This window comes from Hyperolius riggenbachi, chromosome 12, assembly GCF_040937935.1.
Source record: "Hyperolius riggenbachi isolate aHypRig1 chromosome 12, aHypRig1.pri, whole genome shotgun sequence".
NCBI lineage: Eukaryota > Metazoa > Chordata > Amphibia > Anura > Hyperoliidae > Hyperolius > Hyperolius riggenbachi.
Genome location: NC_090657.1, coordinates 205,050,843 through 205,077,691, shown reverse-complemented (window position 1 = coordinate 205,077,691; position 26,849 = coordinate 205,050,843). Strand labels below are relative to the sequence as shown.

Here is a 26,849-nt window from a genome sequence, read left to right as displayed (position 1 = left end):
TTTAGTAAAATTTTAGTAATACTTACTAATGTTTTACAACACTTATTACGAACGTAGTTATATTTATATCATCGTTATAAAGAATAATTTCAGATTTTACTATAAGAACAAACCATAAATGAAGTTTATTCACAATAATATACAATTATAACAATTAAACATATATTATTGTTTTTTTGAATAAACGTAATTATAAGTTTAACTTTTGAAACAGGGAAGATTAACGTTTTCACAATTGCCGATTTCATAAACATTATTTAATGATTAATAATTTTGTAAAACATTATTTGTAAACGAAATATAGCACACTATTTTTATAAACGCTATTAATGATTAATTATTAATTAGCGTTTACACCCCACGCCCTTTTTGTCCGGGCGCCCTTTTTGTACGTACGCGTCAAATTCAATCAGGGAAGAGGCCAGAATCTAAAACATAGTCTAAGTCATGGGCCAAATTGTTATTAAGATTTAATATATATTGAACAGTCTCAAACTAAGTGGCATAACTACAGTATAGAGACCATGGGGGGCAGCTCCTCCCCCTTCTTCAGAGTAACGCAGTGGAGCAGTTTAATATTTACCTGTCCCAGTGCTGCTTCTGCAGAAAAGGATCGAGATCACATGTGGCCCAAGTCATGATGATAGCCTCACTTCCTCATAGTCTTTTTTGTAAGCTAAGGTGGTGGGGAAAGGGTATAGGGGTGAAGCAGGTTATTTTGGCGCGCGGCACCAAAACTGGGCACCGTCATAGCAGCAACTCTATGCTGTGCACCCCGCATAACAAATATTCAGGGCTCTGGCGATTGCCAGACACCGAATTACATTTACAACCCAGTTACTACAACTCTGAGGGGGAATAGTATTTAACACCTCCGGGGAGTTAAGTGGCAGCAGGGAGAGCCACCATTCGGCTCGCCCTGTGCCGAACTGCCCAGCACCCAAATAATATGTACATTGTGGGGGAGGGGGGGGGGTTACCAGTCACAAGACAGGGTTTGGTTCCCAAAAGGGGGGTCCCATGCTAATTTCACTAGGAAGCCCATGGGTTGCTTCTGCATCTCACCTCAAATTGACAATCTTTCAACAAGAAGCACTGTCACCGGTGGGCTCCTCTGGATGGGAAGGCCGTGTACTGCCATTTTTACTGCTTACAATGATGCATATTTGAAGCTCTGGAGGGCCACATAAAATGACAAGGAGGGCTTCATTCGGCCCGCAGGTCTTGTATTTGACACCGGTGCTACAGAGGCTTCTCATGTCATCCCCTGGACCAATGTTTCCACTCGTGGAGCCCCAAAAGAAATCAGACAAGAGCAGGGGTTTCTGATTGTGACTGCACTCTTCTTCAAGTACGAGCATGGCTGTACTGCGCTGGTGCAGCACGGGCGTGCTCTTGCATGACTGTATGGTGTATACCAGGCATAAGGTTTTAATGTTTCATTGTCTGTGCTCAATGACAGTCTTTGAAGTACGTCAGAGCTACAATCTATGCACTATTGACCTTTCTTTTATCTCTTCATTGCTCTCAGGAGTTGTTATCTGCTAAAAAAAGAGTTTTATGGCTGTAAAATTGTGGGTTAAACCAATAGTTCCCGCCCAGTCCCGGCCTAGAGATACTGTGACTTGCATAGCTGAATATTAACTCTTTCAGGAAATGAAAGAAAAAGAAAGGAACACAGCCTTGGTATTTGTGTGCTTTGCGCTGTACATACACATATCTGTCTCATGTCACATGTCACCTCGGTGTTCTTTTAACAAGCACAGGAGGTAGCTTGTTAGGATTACGCCTGGCATGTTGAACAGCTGTGGTGACCTCATGGCTCCATGTGCGGCAGAGGTGGTGAATTGGTAAATAGTTACTGCTGTGACAGGAGCCGCTGGAGACACGAAGGCATCTCTGCAGACCAGGCCAACTCTGATCATACAGAAACACTGAACAATTCCCCGAGTGTATCTCTCATTGCCGGAGCTCCAGGCTCAGCACAAGCAAATGAACGTGAGGCTGGGAACTGACATTCGCAGGATGTGCAACGTGCTAAATAGGAAAGTGTGAAACTCTGAGGCCTATTAGAGGAGTGCTGACATGAGAGGACTATGGAGCAAGCCGCATGACTGTGCTGTGGGGATGAGCACCATGGATTTTACAGGATACTGAAATTTGACTTGTCATTTATGAAACTACTAGTAAAAAAAGGGCCGTCCGCTAAATAATGGGCGCTAGGCCAATGGGCCAGGGACAGGGAAATTATATAGGATTTTGCTTAGGTTTTTCACAAGCTCAGTAGACAGTTTTCAGTAAACGGACATGAATGCAAAAATTGTAAGCGAACTTGTAATCTGTCGTGAAACATTTTCACCAATTTGCACTAACCGTGTATAACCTTATAAGAAGCACAAGAGGGAAAATGGGAGCCCAATATGGTAAGTTTTAGTAAAGTGAGTTTGTAAGAAGCCGACGATAGAGTAAAGTTGGCCACTAACAGTTAGTGTCGTCTGCTGGGAAGTACGCCCACCACTACCTCCCATTTTGATCTGTTTTTAGTGTATTTTATCCTTTTTGACGCCTCTGTTTTCATCCAATTTCTACTATATTAAACCTTATGGTTCGTGTGAAAATATATTTGCAGTTAATTACAATTTCATGCTTTCACAGTTCAAACTCAGCATCCCCAAAATTAGGAATTATGTAAGAAATTTCGGTGGATTCAGAGTTTGGCAAATTGTGCTGATCCTCTGTCAGAACCAGTGTACAGATCAGGTCTTTGACTCTGATTGCACTCTTGTTTCATGTGTTAAATAACATGAAGGATAAAGGGTACCCGGAGAGCAACAAAGTGAGGTGTTTTTTCATACTTTTCCTTGGGCTCCAGTGTCCCTCCTGTTCCTTTAATATTATATGTTTTATAACTCAACCATCCAGGCAGATAAATCCTTTTAAGGCCCGTACACACGCCGTTCTAAAGGCTATGACGGGTCCGTTGTCACCTCCCGCTGGGCGGGTTTTCAGCAGACAGTCCGGTGTGTGTACAGTCTGTCGGTGGACTGATAAGGCTGTTTCTGAGCGATCCGTCAGAGCGATCTGCAGACAGACTGTACACACGCCGGACTGTCGCTGGAACGCCCGCCCAGCGGGAGGTGATGACGGACCCGTTGTTGCCTTTAGTACGACGTGTGTACGGGCCTTAAGACCACAGGTGTCGAACTCCAGGCCTGGAGGGCCAGATCCATGCCAGTGTTTAGGATGGTCTGAGAAAGAGAGGAATGTGTTCTACCTGATGGACCACACCTTTCCTGATTCAGACCTATCAATTTATGTGAGCTGTGTCAAAAATGTTTGAGGACCTCGGCCCTCGTAAAACCGCTTTGACATCCCTGCTTTAGACAGATAGTGCCTGCAGCCGTGGGAATCAAAGGGGGAGTTGGTCAGATACCTGTAGGTACTTAAAGCTAGAGGAGCACCGAACCTTAGACTTAAAGTTTACATTCAGTTTATAGTTGACACTTTGCAGGATTCCACTAACTCTCTTTGGGAAGTTTAACCACTTCACAACTGAGGAGTTTTACCCCTTGAGCACCAGAGCAACTTTCACCTTTCAGTGCTCCTTCCATTCATTCACCTATAACTTTATCACTACTTATCACAATGAAATTAACTATATCTTGTTTTTTTTCAACACTAATTAGGCTTTCTTTGGGTGGTACATTATGCCAATAATTATTTTATTCTAAATGTTTATTAACAGGAAAATAAGAAAAAAAAATGGAAAATAATTATTTTTCAGTTTACGGCCGTTCTAGTTTTTAAATAATTCATGCTACCGCAATTAAAATCCACGTAATTTATTTGCCCATTTGTCCCGGTTATTACACTGTTTAAATTTTGTCCCCATCACAATGTATGGCGGCAATATTTTATTTGGAAATAAAGGTGCATTTTTTCTGTTTTGCGTCCATCACTATTTACAAGCCCATGATTTTAAAAATAACAGTTATGTACCCTCTTGACATACATATTTAAAAAGTTTAGCCCCTATGGTAACTATGGGTTTTTTTGTCATTTTTTTTAATTATATATATATATATATATATATATATATATATATATATATATATATATATATATAAAGATTACCTTGGGGAGAGTGTGTGTGTGGGGGGGGCAGGCAATAGTTAATTTTAAAATAAAAAAAAAAGCTTGTAATTGAAAAAAAAATGTATTGATGTAACTTTACTATTTGGCCACAAGATGGCCTTACTCTTTTTTTTAATGCATCCTGTAAGCGGAAATAGTATGCTTACCGGAAGTGCACTGTGAATGGGAAACTTTTTTTTTTCCACAATGATCACGCGGCTTCTCATAGAATGTGGGCCAGATTTGTACTTTTTACTGCCCAAAGCCCACTATCACCAGCTACCACCAGACCGAAACCATCCTAAATCCCCCCTTCCCCCCAATTTGGCAGGGAATAGACGGTAGGTTCCTCTAAGGACAGTTAGGCTGGTTTCACAGTGGGATGTTAAAGTCCCACGTTACAGCAGACAGTAACGCAGCCTAACTCACAGCACTGTAAAATCAATGTGCTGTTCACAGTGCACACGTTGCGTTAGATAGTAACGCAGCACGTTTCAACAAAGTGCTGCATGCTGTACGTTATACTGGGCTAAGGCACGTTAGACTGTTTGCACATGCTCAGTAATGTTGGAGGGGGAGGTCTCCCCTCCTCCTCCGCGGCCAACCACATGGCTAATTAATATTCACTGCACTGCAGAGACTCGTGGTGGGACTGTAGTGTTGTCCGGATCATGAACAAATCGTTCATTTGATCTGGATCTTTTTTGTCAGTCGAATCATCCGGATCATAACAATGAAAGATTCGGTTCACAGCGGATGTCTGTCTGGAAGAAACAGGAACATACAGAATGTGCAGTGCAGGGAAAGTCCTGTCCTGCTAGTCATTTCACTCAGTCTGCTTCCCTAGTAAAATGAGTCAAATGATTCGGTTCAAAGATCCGGATCTTTTCAATGATCCGATTCAAATGATCCGAATCCTTAAAAAGATCTGGACTTCATATCACTAACCTGGAGTGGCTGCTTTGAGAGCTGCATAACGCAGCTCAATCTGACGTCCAACTTCAACACCACCATGCGTTGCGTTAAAATGTGTAGCTCTCCCACTGGTCCCAGTCAGAGCTACGAATGGGTGCTACAGCGGCAAGAGAGACCAGAGGCCGGACACAATATTGAGAACAAAATAGAAGACGGCACACAGAAAGGCTTCTTTCCGACACTCTGTAACTGTATGATCCTAATACAGATTACTTGAAGAAGCCTTTCTGTGTGCCGTCTTCTATTTTGTTCACTAAGTACGGTCTAGCAGGAGTGGTGTACCTGCAGAAGTTGGCACCGGCTTCCGGGACTAGAGCCACAGACCTGTCTAGGTGTGAGTCCAGTGTGTTGCATACACGGACGCAATATAGAGCATGGAGGTGTCTGAAGAGCTTATATATCGCTGAGGTAATTATATCTTTTACAGTGGAACCTCATGAGCATAATTCATATTGGAAACATGCTTGTAATCCAAAGCACTCTTATATCAAATTTCCCCATTAGAATTAATGGAAACTCAGATGATGATGATTCGTTCTACAATCCAAAAACATGTATAGAGAAATGTTTAATGCAAAGTACTGTACAGTATAAAGTAAAAATGTAAACAAGACTTTGTGGTACAGTGGTCAGATTTTTTTAAATGTTAGAATTAATCAGAAAAATTAAACATTACGTGTTGATTTTTCCCCAGTTATGAAAAAAAGATTGAAAACTCTGAAACAATTACTTGGGTTTATGCATTAATACATTGACAATCTACCCTACACCATTCAATTTTCATAAAAATTTATCAAAAAAATTCACCCTTACCAATCGATTAATATTGAAAAAAAACGGGAAATCGGATTGGATTTTTCAATCAAATAAAAAAATTAGATTTTTTGAGACAACCAATCTTTTTATGGAATTGCTGATCATTTTATTGTATTGTGTGAGGCCACCTTAAAACTAAGTACAATCCTGCAGCATCAAAGGGAGAAGAGTCATCGGCCCGCTTGTGATGATGTCACTACAGGTTCTGTGCTTGTGTATCAAGACGTTGCTTGCTTATCAAGTAAAAAAATCAAGTTACTTTGCAATCCAAGGTTTTATTGTACTTTCTTACCCCTCAGGAGCACCTTTAAGGCTGCTTACACACCAAGACGTTACAGGCGCACGTTAGTGCGCCTGTAACGCTCCCCCAACGCACAGCAATGTAACACAAGTGGGCTGTTCACACAGCCCACGTTGCGTTACATGTAATGCTGCACGTTCGGTGCAAAGTGCAGCATGCTACGGCGTTGGAGCGGCTATAGCCGCGTTAGACTGTTTGCACATGCGCAGTGGGGGGCGGAGAGGAGGCGGGGAGAGCCAGCTACAGTAGCCGCGCACATGGCTACTTAATATTCACTGCACTGGCGGCAGCTGATTGGCCGGCGGGACCACGTGATGCGGAGTGTCTCGCTCCGCATCACGTGGTCCCGCTGGCCAATCAGCGCCACTCTGGGAGACATTATAGGAATCGAGCCGCCGAACGCGGCTCACTCTACCGTCGGCTTTTGCAGCACCATACGTTGTGTTAGGTGCACGTTATGCGACCTTAACGTGGCACCTAACACAACGTCTTGGTGTGCAAGAAGCCTTAAAGAAAAAAAAGTACTTCCTGCCAGTAACAATAACAATAATATTTATATAGCGCTTTTCTCCCTGAGGACTCAAAGTGCTGTGACCCTGCATTATGCAGTCTCAAAGGCTAGGGAAAAGAGGGGAGTTTTTAGCCTGTTTTTAAAGCTGTACAGAGGAGCCTCTCGTACTGATTGTGGAAGTGAGTTCCATAGAGTAGGGGATGCATAGGAAAAGGCCCGAGCACCAAATGTTAGGTGTATCCTGGGAATAACCAGCTTCATCTTGTTGGCAGAGCGGAGGGTGCGTGGAGGGGCATAAAGTTCCAATAGATCCGGTATGTATTTGGGTCCCATGTGGTTTAGAGCCTTGAATGTCAGCAGGCAGATCTTAAAATGGATTCTCTATATTACTGGCAACCAGTGAAGAGTTTGCAGTACTGGGGTGATGTGTGAGCTGCGGGGGGCATTGGCTAGGAGCCTGGCTGCAGCAGAATGTGTCAGCCCTATCTATTGGCAGGAACCATACTTTCAATGCTAGGTACACACTATGAGATTTTCTGGCAGGAAACCAGACGGAAATCGATCTGACATGTTGGAAATAATTGATCAGACAGTAAATCTGTCAGAAAATCTCATAGTGAGTACCTAGCATTACCTGACAGTAGAGCTGTCAGCCATGCTATCTCAGAAAAAAAGCACATATATAAGTAGATAAATACTTGTTTTTCTTACATAATGTATGTATTGCACTGTCCACATTTTGATTTTTGTGATTCTTCTATAGTAAAAAAAGAGAAAATCCTTCTTAGGATTTTCCATTTTGTCTGTGTCTATCTTGAAGGTAATTCTGACATTTCCTCCCTTACTCTGTGTATCATTGTCCGCCCTCCTTCCAGTCATCAGACACTCCCACCCAGCTCTGCAATAGAAAGTGCATTGAGAAATATTGGCCAATCAGACAGGAACATAGATGTGGGAGGGGAAACAGGAGGGAAAGCATCTTCAGCCAATCAGGCTGCATTAGTTAAGTCTGAGGGGAAAGTAAAGAAGAAAAAAAGAAAACCCAGCATGCCCTGCAACTTCCTTTGTGTGGCAGATGTACCAAATAAGAGCCAGGGAAACTGGGGAAAGTTGTTTTATGGAGCAGAAAAATAAGAGTGATTTTTACCTTTTGGACTGCCTGTTAGCATCCTTACTACTGGTTTACCAGATAAAAATAAAGAATTGATTTTTGATTTTATGCCGACAGTTACTCTTGCACAAACTGAGAGTGGTAAAATACACAGCTAGAAAAATATGGGTCTGTGTATGAACTCATCCAGTCCTGCTGCTTAGCACAACATGGTCAAGCTGTTAATATTACAAGGGGGAACAGATAGAACTTTCTAAGATGATCGCATGGAGACTACCTTAGCTTTCTGTAGGGTCTCGTTCACTGCTGCCAGTTCTTCCATCTCCGCTTTCAGACTATGTTTCTCCTTTTCCAACTTTTGCCGCATCCTCTGTGCGCTCTCTTGCTGCTCCGCCGCCTCTACCAGTGAGGTGGCATGCTTCTTCCTGAGCGCTGAGGCCGTGGCTTCTGATTGGAGGAGAGACTCCTCCAACTCCTGCCGCAGTCTGGTCAGCTCAGACTCACGTTTCTTGTTTATCTCTACCTGTTAAAATAGAAAGATTAATTAGACTGAAGGCTTAAAGAAAAAGTTTAGGAACAGTTTTTTGTTTTTTTTAAAGCATTGTTTTGTCTCAGTTCTGCACAAAGGTTTGGTTTAAGATAAGCAGTTTAGATATCCCCCTTTAACCACCACTATAGTTGAAATTTATGCCCCGTTTAGGCCCCGTTCACATCACAAACGCGGACGGGCACGCACGCGGAACGCAACGCGTACAAACGCACGCCATCCGCGTTTGTGTGCGTTGCGTGGCTGATCCCATCACTGAAAAGTGAATGGGACAGCCACGCGTTTTTACAAAAAATGCGTGCAGCATGCGTTCCCGGACCGCACAGGTCCGGAACGCATGCAGTGTGAACATCAGACATTGCACTCTATGCAATGTCTGATGTCGTGCGTGTCGGCCACCTGCACGCGTTTCCAAAACGCGGCTGGAAACGCGTGCAGTGTGAATGGGGCCTTACGTCCGTCTAAGCCTGCCAGGGTGTAGATTTCAATTTACTCTATAGAACTAATTTCCTCAATCAGTACGAGAGGCTCCTTCTCTGGACAGCTTTAAAAAAAAGGCTAAAAACTCACCTCTTTTCCCTAGCCTTGGAGACTGCATGTTGCAGGGTCACAGCGCTTTGAGTCCCCAGGGAGAAAAGCGCTATATAAATATCATTGTTATTATTTCTGTCTGCTTCAAACACAATAGGGGAATGATAGCTGAGTGAGTTTTGCGCCCCCTCCTACACTGCGCCCTGAGGCTGGAGCCTCTCTCGCCTCTGCCTCGGCCCAGCCCTGCCTAGAATTTTAGAAAAACTGGATTGGTCACATGACTGCAGGTGGCTTATGGCCTAAGATACAAAGTATGGTTAGTAAGGATCTGGAGGTGCTTCAGCAAGGCTTGAATCAGGCACATGTGCCTTTGCGAAGGACGTATGGATCAAGCCACATACAATAGGCAAGCGTGTCATAAAAAGAAAAAAAAATTGCTTCCTACTGCTAAAATTATGTTCCCCAACTCAGAAGATAAGTATTTCCAGCAGGACAACACTCTGTGACACTCAGCAAGGGCAATAAAGATCTAGATGGAGGATCGCCAAATCAAGAGTCTGTCTTGCCTAGCCCAAGATCCAGACTTTAACCCTATTGAAAACCTCTTGAATGATATCAAATGGAAATGATGAAAAAAAATTTGCAGGTTAGTGTGTGGTATAAAATGTGGGTAATTCCGCCAAATACTGATTTTTGTCAAAAATAGAATTGCCTTTTTTTTTTTTTTTAAAAGAGTGAACAGGGCGTTTCTTTTCTTTGAATTAAGTTCTGCAAACACTGCACAATCTCTTTAATTCCAATGTATTGTCATTTCCTTTAACCACTTGCCGACCGCCCACTGTAAATTGGCGGCGGCAAAGTGGCATGCCCAGGACCACGTAACGCCAATAGGCGTCAGGTCCTGGGACTCTTCCGTGCCGGGGATCACTGCGCGCGCATCCGCTGGCAATAAGCTCCGCCCACCCGCGACGTCAACCCGCCGGCCGTTCGGAAGCGCCGGCGGGTTGTTAACCCCTGTATCACCGCATTACAAGCGTATAATACGCTTTTTAATGTATACAAAGCGTACTATACAGGCTGCCTCCTGCCCTGGTGGTCCCAGTAATTGAGGGACCACCAGGGCAGGCTGCAGCCACCTGCCCCCCCCCTGCCCTCTGATCGCCCACAGCACCCCTCAGACCCCCCCCCCCCTGCCCACCCCCTCAGACCCCTGTTTGCACCCAATCACCCCCCTAATCACCCATCAATCACTCCCTGTCACTATCTGTCAACGCTATTTTTCAGATTAGGCCCTTAACTGCCCCCTGGGGGCTCCTGATCACCCCCCACACCCTCAGATCCTCCCCAGACCCCCCCTCTCCCTGTGTACTGTATACATCTATCCTCCCCTATAATCACCTGTCAATCACCTGTCAATCACCCATCAATCACCCCCTGTCACCACCTGTCACTGCTACTAATCAGATTAGACCCTAACCTGCCCCTTGCGGGCGTCTGATCACCCACCCACACCCTCAGATCGCCCACAGACCCGCCGTCAGATCACCTCTCAAGTGCATTGTTTACATCTGTTCTGTCCTCTAAACACCCACTAATCACCCATCAATCACCCCGTCACCACCTGTCACTGCTACCCATCAGATCAGACCCTAATCTGCCCCTTGCAGGCACCCAATCACCCGCCCACACCCTCAGATAGCCCCCCAGACCCGCTCTGATCAACTCGCCAGTGCATTGCTTGCATATATTCTCCCTTGTAATCACCAACTGATCACCTATCAATCACCCCCTGTCACCACATGTCACTGCTACCCATCAGATTAGACCCTAATCTGCCCCTTGCGGGCACCCAATCACCCGCCCACACCCTCAAATAGCCCCCCAGACCCGCTCTGATCAACTTGCCAGTGCATTGCTTGCATAGATTCTCGCTTGTAATCACCTACTGATCACCTATCAATTACCCCGTCACCCCCTGTCACTGCTACCCATCAGATCAGACCCTAATCTGCCCCTTGCGGACACCCAATCACCCGCCCACACCCTGAGATAGCCCCCCAGACCCCTCTGATCACCTCCCCAGTGCATTATTTACATCTGTTCTCCCCTCTAATCACCCATCAATCACCCCCTGTCACCACCTGTCACTGCTACCCATCATACCCTTCAGATCAGACCCTCATCTGCCCCTTGCGGCCACCCAATGACCAGCCCGCACCCTCAGATCGCCCTCAGATACCCCTGATCACCTCCCCAGTGCATTGCTTGCATCTATTCCCCCCCTCTATTCACACCCTGAGACACCCATCAATCACCTCCTGTCACCCCCTAGCACACCTACCCATCAAATCAGGCCCTAATTTGCCCCGTGTGGGCTCCTGATCACTCAGCCAAACCCTCAGATCCCCCTCATACCCCCTTCCGATCACCTCCCCAGTGCATTGATTGCATCTATTCTCCCCTCTAATCACCCACTGAGACACCCATCAATCACCTCCTGTCACCACCTGTCACCCCCTAGCACTCCTATCCATCAGATCAGGCCCTAATCTGCCCTTCTGCGAGCTTCTGATCACCCGGCCAAACCCTCACCTGCCCCACCGCAGTGACAGAATTTTTTTCTCTGATCACTGCTGGTACGACTTAATTGTGACGAGACCAACCGTTATGCCACACAATACGCAACCGCCAATCCAAGAAGCTACTATGCCCAGCCTTTACGGTGGAAGCCGCTGCAAGATTCCGAACGTAACATTTTTTGGGGCCTTCTCCTTAACATGGGTCTAGTCAAAAAGAATGTATTGCGACCTTATTGGTCTACGCACCCAATACATCACATGCCCATGTTCTCTGCTGCCATGTCCAAAAAGTGCCACACATGTGGTATCGCCATACTCAGGAGAAGTAGTATAATGTGTTTTGCGGTGTATTTTTACACATACCCATGCTGGGTGGGAGAAATATCTCTGTAAATGGACAATTGTGTGTAAAAAAATCAAAAAACTGTCATTTACAGAGATATTTCTCCCACCCAGCATGGGTATGTGTAAAAATACACCCCAAAACACATTATACTACGTCTCCTGAGTATGGCAATACCACATGTGTGGCACTTTTTTGCACCCTAACTGCGCTAAGGGGGCCAAAGTCCAATGAGTACCTTTAGGATTTCACAGGTCATTTTGAGACATTTGGTTTCAAGACTACTCCTCACGGTTTAGGGCCCCTAAAATGTCAGGGCAGTATAGGAACCCCACAAATGACCCCATTATAGAAAGAAGACACCCCAAGGTATTCTGTTAGGAGTATGGTGAGTTCATAGAATATTTTATTTTTTGTCATAAGTTAGCAAAAATTGTTGTTTTTTTTTTTTTTTTTTTTTCACAAACTGTAATTTTCCACTAACTTGTGACAAAAAAATAAAAAATTCTATGAACTCACCATACTACTCTACTAACGGAATACCTTGGGGTGTCTTCTTTCTAAAATGGGGTCACTTGTGGGGTTCCTATACTGCCCTGGCATTTTAGGGGCCCTAAACCGTGATGAGTAGTCTAGACACCAAATGCCTCAAAATGACCTGTGAATAGGACGTTGGGCCCCTTAGCACACCTAGGCTGCAAAAAAGTGTCACACATGTGGTATCACCGTACTCAGGAGAAGTAGTATAATGTGTTTTGGGGTGTATTTTTACACATACCCATGCTGTGTGGGAGAAATATCTCTGTAAATGGACAATTGAATCAAAAAATTGTCAATTACAGAGATATTTCTCCCACCCATAGGCTGGGGGGCGGTCCTCAAGTGGTTAAAGGAACGTACAATATGTCCAAGAAAGCGCATCACTAATTCCACGGCAAACCGTTTACACGACTTGCATTTCCTGTGCACTGACCCACTGAACAGCCAATTCATTTACATATTGAGCGTGCAAGCGACATGACCGACTGCACGACATGGCCACATTCAAAACAAGTGTGTAATTCAAACAAACTCTCCTGGTTTCGGGAGCACGATGGGAGGTGCGCACCCAGCCAAGCCGCGCATGTGCAGGAGAGGGCAGCTGGCCTGATTACCGGGTGGATATTTGAGAGAACGGAGCGGCCAAGGAGCATGTCGAGGGACTCTAAGCACCTCATGGGGCTGGAGGAAGCCCCAGGTAAGTATAAACTGGCCCACAAATGTCATCTCTTCTACACTTTAAGGGCTCTTTCACACCAAGACGTTGCGTTAGAGGGGACGTTAAGGTCGCATAACGTGCCCCTAATGCAACGCATGGTGGTGCTAAAGTTGGACGCTACATAGAGACGCGTTTTGCGTCTCTTGGTGCGCCGTCTTCATTCGATACTGGTAGAACGAAAACGGCGCATGCGTCAAAAGACTGTGGAGGTCACGTGATCGGAACACTCCGCATCACGTGGTCCCGCCAGCCAATCGGCGCACAAAGTAGCCGCTCCAGGAAGTAAACGTGACGTCACACAGTGCAGTGAATATTAATTAGCCATGTGGCTAGGCACAATAGCGACTCTCCCCTCTTCCTACAACATTACTGAGCATATGCAAACAGTCTAACACGGCTAAAACCGCGTATAACGCACAGCATGCTGCCCTTTCATTGAACGTGCATCGTTACAATGTAACGCAACGTGGGCACTGTGAACAGCCCATTGATTTTTCATTACTGTGAGTTGGGCTGCATTACAGGCTGCTCTAACGTGCGCCTGTAACGTCCCACTGTGAAAGCAGCCTAAGGCATGCGCCTTTCTTATCTCAAAAAAGATGGGCGGTATGACGGTGTCAATTAACAGTGATTAGACGCTCAGAGGTTGCTCAATCGCATCTGCCGGCTTTCCACCGTGGACTACTCAGCAACATGCGCAAAAATGAATACAGCACCTCACAGCGCACTATAACACGGAGGCCCTGATCTCCTTGGCTCAGGATTTAGTACTGCCACAACACACAGCCATAAACTGAAGCTACACCTTGGCAGGAGCTATAAAACTCTTCCAGAAGGCGCAGTTGCAATAAGGAAACATTAAAAGGGCTCTCTGAGATCAATAAGCGCTGCAATAAACTGGAGGAGTCAGAGAAAGTCATTTTGTTTTGTGGCGGCCGCGCTAAGCCCGTCATTACTTCCTACAGGGTCCGCAGGATTATCGGGCTTTCCAAAAATCTAATATGTTTTATGATTCATTTTATGCTCTCGTTTAAAAGGGGGGAAAAATCAATATTTTAGCTCATTTATTATTAACATGCAATATATGAAGAGTAATATAAAGAGAGCGGCGTGGCATGGTGATTGAGCGGACGGAGGGTGGGGGAGTGGGGGGTATTCTGACTCCGATCTCATTTTCCCTGTAATATTGCATATACAGGTCTATAGGGGGATTGCTATATTGTGATCATTTGGAACACATTAAAGGGTAAATCCCCACATAAAGATATTTAAGATCTCTGGTGGGTAAGGTCACCAAAGCAAAGAAGTCTTTCAGGGGTATCCAAACGAAAATAGGTCAATTTGGCCTGTAAATTTATTTTTTGCTGAATTAGTTCATTAAAGGTGCGGAAAATATCTTGTATTTATAGTTTCATGGCAAATTTACTCAATATATAGCCAATATTTAAGTTTAAAATAGGGCTGAATCGATACCCACCATAGGAGGTCAGGACTCTGCACTCTTCCTGTAGGAGGGGTAACTGCAGGTCAGGACACTGCACTCTTCCTGAAGGAGGGGTAACTGCAGGTCAGGACACTGCACTCTTCCTGTAGGAGGGGTAACTGCAGGTCAGGACACTGCACTCTTCCTGTAGGAGGGGTAACTGCAGGTCAGGACTCTGCACTCTTCCTGTAGGAGGGGTAACTGCAGGTCAGGACTCTGCACTCTTCCTGTAGGAGGGGTAACTGCAGGTCAGGACACTGCACTATTCCTGTAGGAGGGGTAACTGCAGGTCAGGACACCGCACTCTTCCTGTAGGAGGGGTAACTGCAGGTCAGGACTCTGCACTCTTCTTGTAGGAGGGGTAACTCTGCTGGTCAGGACACTGCACTCTTCCTATAGGAGGGGTAACTCTGCAGGTCAGGACACTGCCCTCTTCCTATAGGAGGGGTAACTCTGCAGGTCAGGACTCTGCACTCTTCCTATAGAAGGGGTAACTCTGCAGGTCAGGACTCTGCACTCTTCCTATAGAAGGGATAACTCTGCAGGTCAGGACTCTGCACTCTTCCTGTGGAAGGGGTAACTCTGCACCCTTCCAGTAGAAGCGGTAACTATGCAGGTCAGGACTCTGCACTCTTCCTGTAGGTGGGGTAACTGCAGGTCAGGACTTTGCACTCCTCCTATAGGAGGGTAACTGCAGGTCAGGACTCTGCTGCCTACCGTACAAACTTGCAATAATGGTTTATGAAACCTTTATTCTTAATCATTTTGGAAGACCTTTTACTGTAAAAACAGTGTGTTCTGCTTTATAGAGTGAGGAAGGGGTTAGACAAGCTTGAGCAGTGAATAACTATAGCAATTGGGCACAATTCACTATAGAACAGTCTGTTGGCATCGGAGGACTCTTATACACTTTTCCTATTACTACACCATGAAATGATCTGGATAACAAAGGTCCCTCATGGATATATGGCAGTTGGGAGAAATGTGACCACTTCCTACCTCCTGTAGATTTTCTATACCTGCTTGGGCAGGAAAAATAGGACAGCTTCGTCAGTGATCACAGAATGTAGGTACCAAGTGATGTCATACCTGGGAGGCAGCTGAGCCTCCGATCTCCTCCAGTCTGTCATGAAGGTCATCCAGCTCTCGGGCCAGGTCAGCCCGCTGCTTCTCCACCTGTTCAACAACAATTTATCATGGTTATGTGACAACTGGAACCATCAATGGCCAAACAGAACTCACACTGATAATTCCCTGCGATGTACGGGAACACGGCATATTGTGCCTGATAAATATATTGTGTATATTCTGCATATTAGTCAAAGGCAGGAGGAATACAGTCCCTGGGAAATGTCAGCATGGGTTCCAGCTAACTACTCAGCCAATCAGAAAGGCTCCACGCCAAGAGGGTAATTTGCTCAGGACATACAAAGCTCAGATCTGTATGGTTAGCAAAACATATTTTCTCACCTCATGTGAGCATTGCAACAGCACAACAAAGGTCAAGTGATTTTGTCTGAGCCACAAACCGATCCCATGACTGGGAAGAGGGGAACAGTATCTGTTCCTCATTATTCCACATGCTAGGAAGGGGGTATAATCGGCAGTGGCTGGATAGTGTAGAGGTTAAGGCTCTGCCTCGGACTAGGTTCAAATCTCGGCTCTTCCTGTTCAGTAAATGAACATACACACCTACCATTTGTCCAACTATCTACCAAACTTGTCTGTTATGCTGGGCATACACGGCTCGATTTTGCTGCTCGATTTTCCCGCTAGATCGATTCCCCGCTCCATTCCGCAAGCAATTCTCTTACCTTCCGCTCGTTTTTCTTATCTTTTTGCATTTTCCTCAATGCGGAATCGAGCGGCGAAACGATCGAGCAGGAGATCGGATCTAGCTGTGTATTCCCAGCATTAGGCCCCATACACACGCTCAACAGCGGTCTTTTATGCAGCACAATTGTCAAACAACTTTTGTTGTGAAACAAGTTGAAACATCTAAAAGAATCTTTTGCTATTGTTCAAAAAGCTGATAAGACTGAAAAGAAGTCAATCCAACTGTTGGATTGACTTCTTTTCAGTCTAAAGGTAGCCATACACTGGTCGATTTGCCATCAGATTCGACCAACAGATAGATCCCTCTCTGATCGAATCTGATCAGAGAGGGATCGTATGGCTACCTTTACTGCAAACAGATTGTGAACCGATTTCAGCCTGAAACCGTTCACAATCTGTTGTGGTGGTGGTGGTGCTGCCGCCGCTCCCCCCCCCCCCCCGCCCGCATGCCCGCATACATTACCTGCTCCGCCGGAGCGACTCCAGTCCCCAGGTCTCCGCTATCTTCTCCGCTCTGGTCTCCAGGTCCAGCATGCTTTACTTCTTCCTGCCCGGCAGGAAGTTTAAACAGTAGAGCGCCCTCTACTGTTTAAACTTCCTGCCGGGCAGGAGGAACTGAAGCATGCCGGAGACCAGCGCGGACACGGAGCAGCGGTGACTGGGGGTAGTCGTGCCAGCGGAGCAGGTAATGTATGCGGCTCTATTGCGTCGGTCGTCGGGCACTCGAACGCCGCTAGCGACGTGCTCCCTACCCGCGGGCGATCAACGGTAATTTTCCACATGGAGCGATCGACGGGATCAGACGAAATGGATCGAAATTCGGCGTGTTGCGCGAACGATTGGCAGCAGATTCGATCCCAGTGATCGAATCTGCTGTCGAAACGGCGGCAAATCGGGCCAGTGTATGGCCAGCTTTATCAGCTGTTTGAACAATAGCAAAAGATTCTTTTAAGGTGGCCATACACTTGTAGATTTGCAGCAGATTCGACCATCAGATAGATTTCTGTCAGATGTCTGTCAAGTCTGAATCTGACAGGAATATATCTGATTTGTGCCACACACTAGGAACAGATTTCCAACAGATTTCAGAATTAAATCTATTGGAAATCGATCTAAATGCATTATTGGACCATTAGATCCAATGCAACTCTATGGGTCATCGATCTGCTGGCAGCAGCAGATAGACCTAGATTTTCCATCCTGTCAGATCAACCAAATCAATCTAAATCGGCCGCAAATCGAACGATCGGCCAATTGATCGGCAATCGATTTCCAATCGATCGATTTGATCGAATCGAATGATCGATCGACAGCTGAAATCGACCAGTGTATGGGCCCCTTTAGTTGTTTCAACTTGTTTCACAACAAAAGTTATATGGGGCTTAACAGACAAGTTTGGTAGATAGGTGGACAGATAGTTGGTAGGTGTGTATGAACCTTAAGCTGCACCTATTCAGCAAGGAGTCCCTGGGCTAGACTCCCTAATCCTGCTACTGCCTACTGAGTGCCCCCTATTGGCTGCAGCTCTGGGGTTTTGAGTCCACCAGGACTTGCACACTCCAATGAGTTCTGGTTCACCATGAGCTTGCAGGTTAGACTGTACCAGGAGAGACACACAACATAAATGTTATGTCTTGTCTTATCTGACCATTTAGACTAACCATGTTTTTCTAGCCAGTTACACACGCGCAACAAAAGTCTTTTAAATGCACAATTATCAAACAACTTTTGTTGTTGAAACAAACCTAAAAAGTTGTTTGCTTATTAGTTGTTTGAACAATAGCAAACAACTTCTTGGGTTTGTTTCAACTACAAAAGTTGTTTGATAATTGTGCATTTAAAAGACTTTTGTTGAGCGTGTGTATGGACCTTTATCCTCAGTAAAGGATTAAGATAAAATGAGACCCTAGGCAAGACAGCACTTTTTACCCAGCAGTGAGGGTTACCTGACTTTTGTTTAGCTAGATTTGGTGGAGGCTAGCATTCACCAGGCCCCTATATTATCTCCAGGCCCTGGGCAGCTGCCTTGAATTGCCTTGTGGATGATCCGGCTCTGGTTATACCCACTTAAAGGACAACTGAAGTGAGAAGGAGATGGAGGCTTCCATATTTATTTTCTTTTAAACAATACCAGTTGCCTGGCTGTCCTGCTGATCTATTTGGCTGCAGCAGTGTCTGAATAACACCAGAAACAAGCATGCAGCTAATCTTGTCAGATTTGCCAATAATGTCAGAAACGCCTGATCTACTGCATGCTTGTTCAGGGGCTATGGCTAAAAGGAATAGAGGCAGAGGATCAGCAGGACAGCCAGGCAACTGGTATTGCTTATTAGGATATAAATATGGCAGCCTCCATACTCCTCTCACTTCAGTTGTCCTTTAAGTGTCGCCAATCTGGCTCCTCCATACAGACCACAATCTACGTCCTACAAATGATCATTATCTCTCATCCAACCCAATCACCTCTTCCCCTACTTGCACACAGGTTTTGTTGTATTCTTCTCCTCTTCTTTCATACTCCCCGCCAAATCAGTTTACACTCTTCAACCTTCAACAGTGTAAACTATTTTTTTAGGCAGGCATAGTCCATTTTTGTACAGTTAGGGACCTTTTCCACTAGGAAAGTGCGATCGCAAATCACCTGTGCTTGTGATAGCGCAAGCTGTTTTTCCACTATCCAGGTTTGCGCCGTACAGCCGTCAGGAACATAGCGCGATCGCAACGAGAAACGCAAGGACCGGCCATCGCGATTCGGCAAAAAAGGAATCGTGGTGGTGGAAAATGAGCAGCACAATTTACATGTTACCGTTGTACTCCAGCGATCGGGAAAACGGCTGCGATCCACTTTTTGAATTGGATCACAGCTAGTGGAAAAAGGGCTTTATTGAACCATAACTGCCCTCAGCAAGTTATGCATATACTATAGCACATAGTTCCATCCTATGTACAGATTCCACCCTGCCAAAGGGCCCTTCTGTTGTTGGTCAAAGCCCTTCCCAGACAGCACTTTCTGATCGCTCGGTCTGCTCTGGCAGTTGTAGCTGCCAATCCCCGACGGGTGACATCAGTCAGCGGTGTGTACGGGACTTCAGTCCTGAATAGTGGCTAACTACAATTCATGGGCGGTCCACAGCAAAGCTTGGATGGACCCCTCCCCAATTTTCCCTAGCCTCCCCCTTGGTACACTTCACAGCCTGGGAGCTCATCTCACAAGGGTCATAAAGCAAGGGTGGCCATCAGGATCTTTACACTCATTACAACTGTAGCCATACGCCTGATCTGAAGTTTAGTCCCCTTGTATCGGAGTAAGGGAAGGTTAGTAGAAGGAGCCCCTCCACAGCTCTGGGCCCCCCTGTGATCGCAGGAGCTTCTCCCCTCCAGTTATGTCCCTGGTCCTGTCTCACATGAACTGTATATAGAATGAGTCAGTATATTGTTTAGAATCTCATCACAAAGCAGTACAAGACACAGCAACAAAACAACTAAACACAGGAGTGTCCCCTCCCACATAAATCCATTCAGGTCTGGATAACAATCACCTCTCTCCAGTACTGCACAACCCCCAGAGGGCTGACAAATAATCCAAATAAATCAAATTATAATTCACGAGTCAACAACACTAGTCACACACTTACCATGCATCCCAAATAATCATCACTATTCGCACCTTCGGCAGAGGCCCGTGGGAGTCACTGTGTGTTTGTGTTTTATAATTGCTTTTAGCTATGTCTTGTACTGGTTTTGTGATAAGATCCTACCCCCCCACACCCCCAATTGATTGATTTTGTATGAGTTTCATGTGATGACTAATAAAGTGTTTACTTATTCAACAATGTAGCTCACATAGTGAGTACCCTCCCATTTCCTCAATGCAAAAAATGCTACAACTTCTTGTTTGCTTTATTCCTTGAGTAGTTTCCTGTTTTTGCATATTCCGAGCATGATGCTGCCACCACCGTGCCTCACAGTGGGTATGGTGTACTTGGAGCGATGAGAAGTGTAATCGCAACCACTAATGATCCAATCTTTCTTGTCCAATTTTACCAACTCTATGTAGTAGAAGGGCAAACTGAGTGAATATAGTCAATAAACCCTTTAGGACCTAAAGGGTTTATTGACTATATTCACTCAGTTTGCCCTTCTACTACATAGAGTTGGTAAAATTGGACAAGGAAGATTGGATCATTAGTGGTTGCGATTACACTTCTCATCGCAGCCTAAAGTTTAGGCTGTCCTTTATATTACATAGAAATGGTAAAATTGGACAAAAAAGATTCAACGCTCAGTGCCATCTCAGCTGGAAATCTACCATGTGTACGGCTGTACCACGACATCATTTAGTGATGTGTGCCAACAGATTGCTGTATGGCAAGCGGTAAATATATTCATTAGGCTTGTTGCTTGATTGTGCACCTCCCCATCGTCCCTCCTTCATTATCCACAGAGCAGTGTAGCTGAGCAGCATGTCTCTACAATGCTCATTCCTTGTAATGTCGCCCTGACAATCGAGTAATGGATGACATGAACTGAATGTGTGTATGAGGTGTTTGCCTGTCTACCCCCTCCTTTCAGAGTGGCATGATGTCATAAGAGAACCTGTGCTGTACAAGCTAGGGGCCTTTTCTAAGGAATGGATTATGTTTAAGCTTGCCAGTTTCCGTGCGTTTCATATTCACCCCCAATGAGATGGTAAGGAAATTAAATTCGCCTTCCTCGTCTGCCGTTGTGATACATTTCCAAATGAAATAAAATGCCTTTTCCAGGGTGGCCGCATAATCCCTGCCCTTCAGAGAGCTGGCAAGAAATCTGCATGTAATTAAGGTGCAGGAGCGAGTGCCGGCGTAACGGATGGCTGGAGGTGACGCAAGAGGCGGCAGCAACGGTGGGTCTCTGTATACTCTGCGCACGCCGAGCTCCCATCACAGCCAGCACCTCTCCTTCCTGGTTTTTTTTTACCATTTCTTACAAGTTTGAAGATGACTTAAGCTATGTGTGCACTTTCAATAACTGCCCTCCATAGAGATTTGGGACAGGAACCCTGGGGCGATAGTATTGTGTGCAACTGCATACAGACAAGTGCTCCGACCACAGGCTAACAACTACTTCTGTTGCTATGTGAAGGAAAGGAGGGGCAACGGCATGGTGCACAATGTAGTGGGGTACCGGCAGGCAGGGTAGAGAGGGGAGCAATACACTTTGCCAGAGCCACATCGTCCACAAGGCAACCTAGGCAAGTGCCTAGGGCCTGGTTGCAAGCTTCTCTAAGCTCTTGTCTGCATTCTATCTTTTCACGAAGGGCATTGCCATCTGGTGTGCTGAATCTTTAATCGACCTTGGGGAACACCAGTACACCTGCTGGATTCTCAGCCAAGATGGCCACTTAATCGAGTTCAATCTAGATTTACTTGTAGTAAGTGACACAGCAATAGGGGCACAGAGGTTGCCAATGCACCTAAAAACCCTGGGCCCGAGAGGTCTCCCAAGGTCCTCCTCCTATTGCTGCATTAGCTCTTGATTGTTGCCATTAATGATCACCTCCCTTTCTGATAATCTTTTATACCATTTCACTCCATCCTGCTTACACCTCTCTCACACCACAGCTGCCCATGGAAGGCAAGTTTTGTCACTTGGTATCATGCAGCTGTTACAGTGGTGAGAAAGGGAGGTGGAGGTTAGGGCGGGGCAATTTAAATGAGCACTGGGGCCTGCGGCTCTGTAGTTATGCTAATGTGCTTGGCATAAAATTTGGGCAACATTTCAGCAGAAAACAAACACAATGTGGGCAACATTTCAGCAGAAAATAAATGCAATTTTTGGGCAGCATTTCAGCAGAAAATAAATGCAATTTTTGGGCAGCATTTCAGCAGAAAATAAACGCAATTTGGGCAACATTTCACCTGCAAAAAAAATAGTTTACTCACCTGACAGAAGTCCCCTCTCCCGGCCGCCCTCTGACGCGCAGCTCCCCCGGAGATCTTGCTCCTGCAATCTCCCGCGCTGAATGAAATAGCAGGGCAACGGGAAGATGGCGCCAAAAAAACTGTACTGTATAGTACACCAATAGTCTCCAGTACAAGGCTTTGGACGCCATCTTCCCATAGCCCTGCTCTGCCTGCCGGAAGACTATGCAGGCTGTAGCGGGGCTGCGGGCTATGAACTAGCACGGCATCTATTAGACGCCGCGGTCACTTAATGCTATCGGATGGTGGCCAGAGTCCCGAGGCCGGGACGTCTCGCAGCTTAAAGCGGGACGTTTCCTGGGACATATCGCAGCCTCAACAGGGGGCCTTGAATCTGGGACGCGTCCCGGCTGAAGCGGGACGTCTGGTCACCGTACAGAAGAGGAATTTTACTTTTAAAAGGATGTCAGCATAATTAAAATATGAATAGGACGGCTAGAGGTTAAGCTATGACGAGTGGGGGGGGGTATAACTTGAACATAAATGTCACATGTATATAATGTATACATATTGGGAATGTAATACCTTTATCCTCATGCTCCTCTCTGCCTCCAGCTCCTCCTCCAGCTCTTCCATGTGAACCTGGAAGAGAGACAACGTTACCTATTAATGAGGCCATCAATGGCGCCCCCTCCAGGTACACATATTATATAAAGCCAGCTGTCAATAAAGCACAGAAAATACAAAACTGCCCTAAAGTGGAGACAAAAGCAATCATACGACACTAAATAATAGATCAATCCGGAGCCTTCATACAGACATCCATGGAATGTAAATATATTCTATGTGAATGTGTGCGTGCAAGAGCTAAAAATGGGACCTTTTGGACAATGTATCTTCTGAAGAGGACATTGAGCCTGATCCAATTCACTTTTTCTATTATACAGTAAATAGAACCGTACGTAGGTCTACGGCGCCGGGACGTTGAGCGCAGGGTGAGCTGAATGACGGCTCACCCTTCTGCTGCTACAATTCCTGGTGGCGTTGAATACTATTCCCCCTCCAAGTTGTAGCAACATGGAAGGAAAAGTAATTCGGGGTCAGGCTGCAAACTACATCATTGCTGCTAAGGCAGCACCCAAATCACAACGCCGAAACCACAGGCATCAAAACTGAATGCCTTTTAAGCCACCAGCAAGCAGGAAAATACTTAGAATAACCAGGGCTGTGGAGTTGGTACAAAAATCATCCGACTCCTCAGTTTAGGAAGCCACCGACTCCAGGTACACAAAATTGCCCCGACTCCTCGACTTCGACTCCACAGCCCTTGCAGGGCTATGGAGTGGGTACAAAAATCATACAACTACGACTCCTCCGTTTATTGAACGTCTGATTTCCGGTACCCAAAAATTGCTCCGGCTCCTAAACTTTGACAGAACTTTTTCAACTGCTTTTTGGTACTTTTTCAATTGCAGAGTGCAAAAGTTATTTTACATAGAATATGGAAAAATTGTACCCTAGGGGAAATGGATAGTATTGGGCCCCAGAGCCGGCTGATGGCCCCCAAGTTAATAGTGCCCCGGGGGTCCCTGCAGAGTACTCGCAGCAGAGTGAACTCTCCTGTCTAGTCCGTGTCCTTGGTTTTGCATCCTCCTGACACCTCTTATCTGTGACCCTATGGGAAGTACATACTCCTGTAACATGCAGCCAGGTCACGGAGTACGGGCTCAGATGAGGATGATGGAAGCACACAGGCTGGATGGAGCGCGCCACCCAGACAGGTGAGTATGCTCTGCTGAGAGTACTCTGCAAGGGCCCGGGGGGAACTTGGGGGCAGTTACCAGCTCTGGGGCCCTGGGCTACTGCCTACCACTGTACCCCCACCACCATTTAAACTAGATCTTCCTTCCGGAATGATCAATCATTTCTACTGATTGTGGCTGAAATTACAATTGAGCGGCAATGTCGGGGCATCAATCTCCGGCAGATTTGATCGATGAATGTATGCTTGTCAAGAGATCTGAGCTCAGGCAGGACATAGGACACCCTCTGTGGAATACTACAGCATGCACCACAAGGTCTGGAGAGAGGACAGCAGCATTCCCTGATCTGTATAATAAGAACGAAAAGTCAGACATACTCCAAGGAGGATCACATGGCTCATCCGCCATTATCTCTGACGTTGCAATTAATGTTCCCTAATTAGCACAATCCTTCTTAATGACCTCTATGTATGCTGACACGATCGGACGCCACGCAGGTGACTGTGACTCAGGCTTGCTGCTGTCTATGCAGATCTGATGCCGTACACAATGGGCTTGTGGACAATCATGAGTGATGGACGAGCCGTGACAGCGGCGTATCTGAGCGGGCAGTCCGGAGATTGCACAAATAGGCCTGTTAACACCTATCCGGTCGTACGCCACCGCGGGCAATTTCCTGTGATCCACAGAGCGAAAACAGTCTATATTCATGCCGTAATAACACAGCCCCCTGGATTACTGGCGCACACAGGGCGAACTGCCCCAGACTACCAGATGTCACCTGTCATTATCTCACAGCCAATCAGATCAGCATAAGATGACAGGCTACTGGGGATCCAATAAATACAACCAACTTAGATTTGTTTCCTCTTTTGTTAAAGTTTGAATGAATGCCACAGAACCGAGTGTTAAAGTGTGCCAGAGCCGAGCTGTATTAAAGTTTTATACATAGCTGGGGCTTCCTCCAGCCTCATCCGCACGGATCGCTTCCACGCCAGCGTCCTCAGTCTTCTCCTGCTCCGGTACCAGGTCCCGTAAGTTCTATCAGTCGCGTCCAGTGTGCGCAAGATAAGTGCGCTCTCTACGTATCTCTCCGGCAGGACAGCAGCGTGGGAGCAATCCATGCGCATGGGGCTGGAGGAAGCCCCAGGTATGTATAAAACTTTTATTACAGCTCGTCTCTGGTTTTCTTTATGGTGTATCTCTGGCCACAGACTCAGATACTAAGGAATACCCAGACAGCTCATGGTGACCCATAACCACGTGGAAGGTATGAGGGGCTTAAAGAGACCAAAAGCCCCCCAAAAAGCAAAGACAAATGTAATTTTGCCTTCTGTTTCCGAACCGGACTAATTGAAATCTACATCCTTGTTGGGACTTGTTATCCCTGCCAGGGTGTAGATTTCAATTACCTTGCCGTACGCTCCCGTCGGTACCCCACCGCTGCAGCCCGCTTGCCCTGCTGTGTCAGTATGACAGCAGAGCTCCGTGAGGCAGTCAGGAGACTATTTCATTGGCTCCTGACCCTGTGATAACTGTGAGCCAATCACATTTTGATGGTGTTCTCGACCCACGTCAGGGCATTGGCAATGGTAGTGCCTACAAAAAGACCTGAGTGGAGTTTGTATAATCTGTAAAATTTCACTCAGCAGCACCCACACAAGTGGCTGACAAAGCAGTGGTGATGATGATGGTGGTGGGGTGATTATACCACACAACGGAATCCAGAGGGGCAGTACGGGACATCCTGATACACTGTCCAATAGACATATACACTGTATGAAAACTTTGGCAACAGATTCCAAGACTAGTATGTTAGGGTAGATAGAAACAGGTACTATGGTATTTTTACAGCTGGTAGACATGGCAAACGTGCAGGAATAAGGGGGCCAGATCAGCAAACAGTAGAAGCTCTGTGAATCCAGGCATGTATATTTATCACCAGACTGATGAGGCAGAGTGAGAGTGGAGAGGCGGTCAGGCGGCGGGACACAGAGGTCTCCGCAGAAAAGAGACGGGAGGATGCCAAGCGTAAAAGCTGCAGAAATATGGAACCTGACACTTGTAATAACAAATGCCTCGCAACAGCCGTCCTGATCTTATAAGAAATGCAGAAACCTGGTCATCAATCCGGAGATGGCTCATCAGTAGGCAGGCAGCCTTGTCAATAAGGCCAGAAAGCAGCCTGAGTCATGCCTCAATGAGCCACAATGCTTCACAGCCAATCTCTGAGGTCAAACACAGCAAAGCATTCTGGGTAAACTAATGATGCAAAGACCTATGGAAGACAACTCGCTAGAGCAAACTGCAATTTATTCGATACCTTATCTTACACTTTTTCCTCAAATTACTGTCTATAAAAAGGCACATTGTATCCTGTTACCTCACTAACCTGACCTCAGCTACCAGGATTTAATGTTGTCACTGCTGGGGACCATGGGAAATCGGTCAGAGAATGGTCAGAATGCCTATGGGGGTTGTTACTAGAGTCTGGAATCCCCCTTTAAATAGAAGCTTTAACCAAGGATTGAACTTCATTCCCATCAGTAGCTGACACCCCTTTCCCATGATAAATCTTTGCCTTTTCTGTGTGGCTAATATTGTGGTGAAATCGCTCCCACTGTGAGATGTCATCACCATGGTCCTGACAGTTTGCGGTCTCTGAACCTAGTTGCATTGTGGGAAATTTCAGATTTTTCCAACTGCCAAACAAGCAATAGCTGCCTCTGTGCATAGAACTCTCAGTAATGAACATTCCGTA

The 26,849-nt window shown here is 45.9% G+C and overlaps 1 protein-coding gene across 1 annotated transcript in view; it reads right to left on the bottom strand.

Moving 5' to 3' along the window:
• Nucleotides 1–26,849, bottom strand: part of LOC137541031 (myosin-16-like) — a 284,543-nt gene that overhangs the window by 155,317 nt on the left and 102,377 nt on the right. Inside the window, exons 7-9 of the mRNA XM_068262177.1 lie at nucleotides 22,911–22,967; nucleotides 15,679–15,765; nucleotides 8,126–8,371 (exon numbers count right to left, since the gene is read on the bottom strand). Of these exons, the coding sequence (XP_068118278.1) occupies nucleotides 8,126–8,371; nucleotides 15,679–15,765; nucleotides 22,911–22,967 (390 nt within the window). The remainder of the gene's footprint in view (nucleotides 1–8,125; nucleotides 8,372–15,678; nucleotides 15,766–22,910; nucleotides 22,968–26,849) is intronic.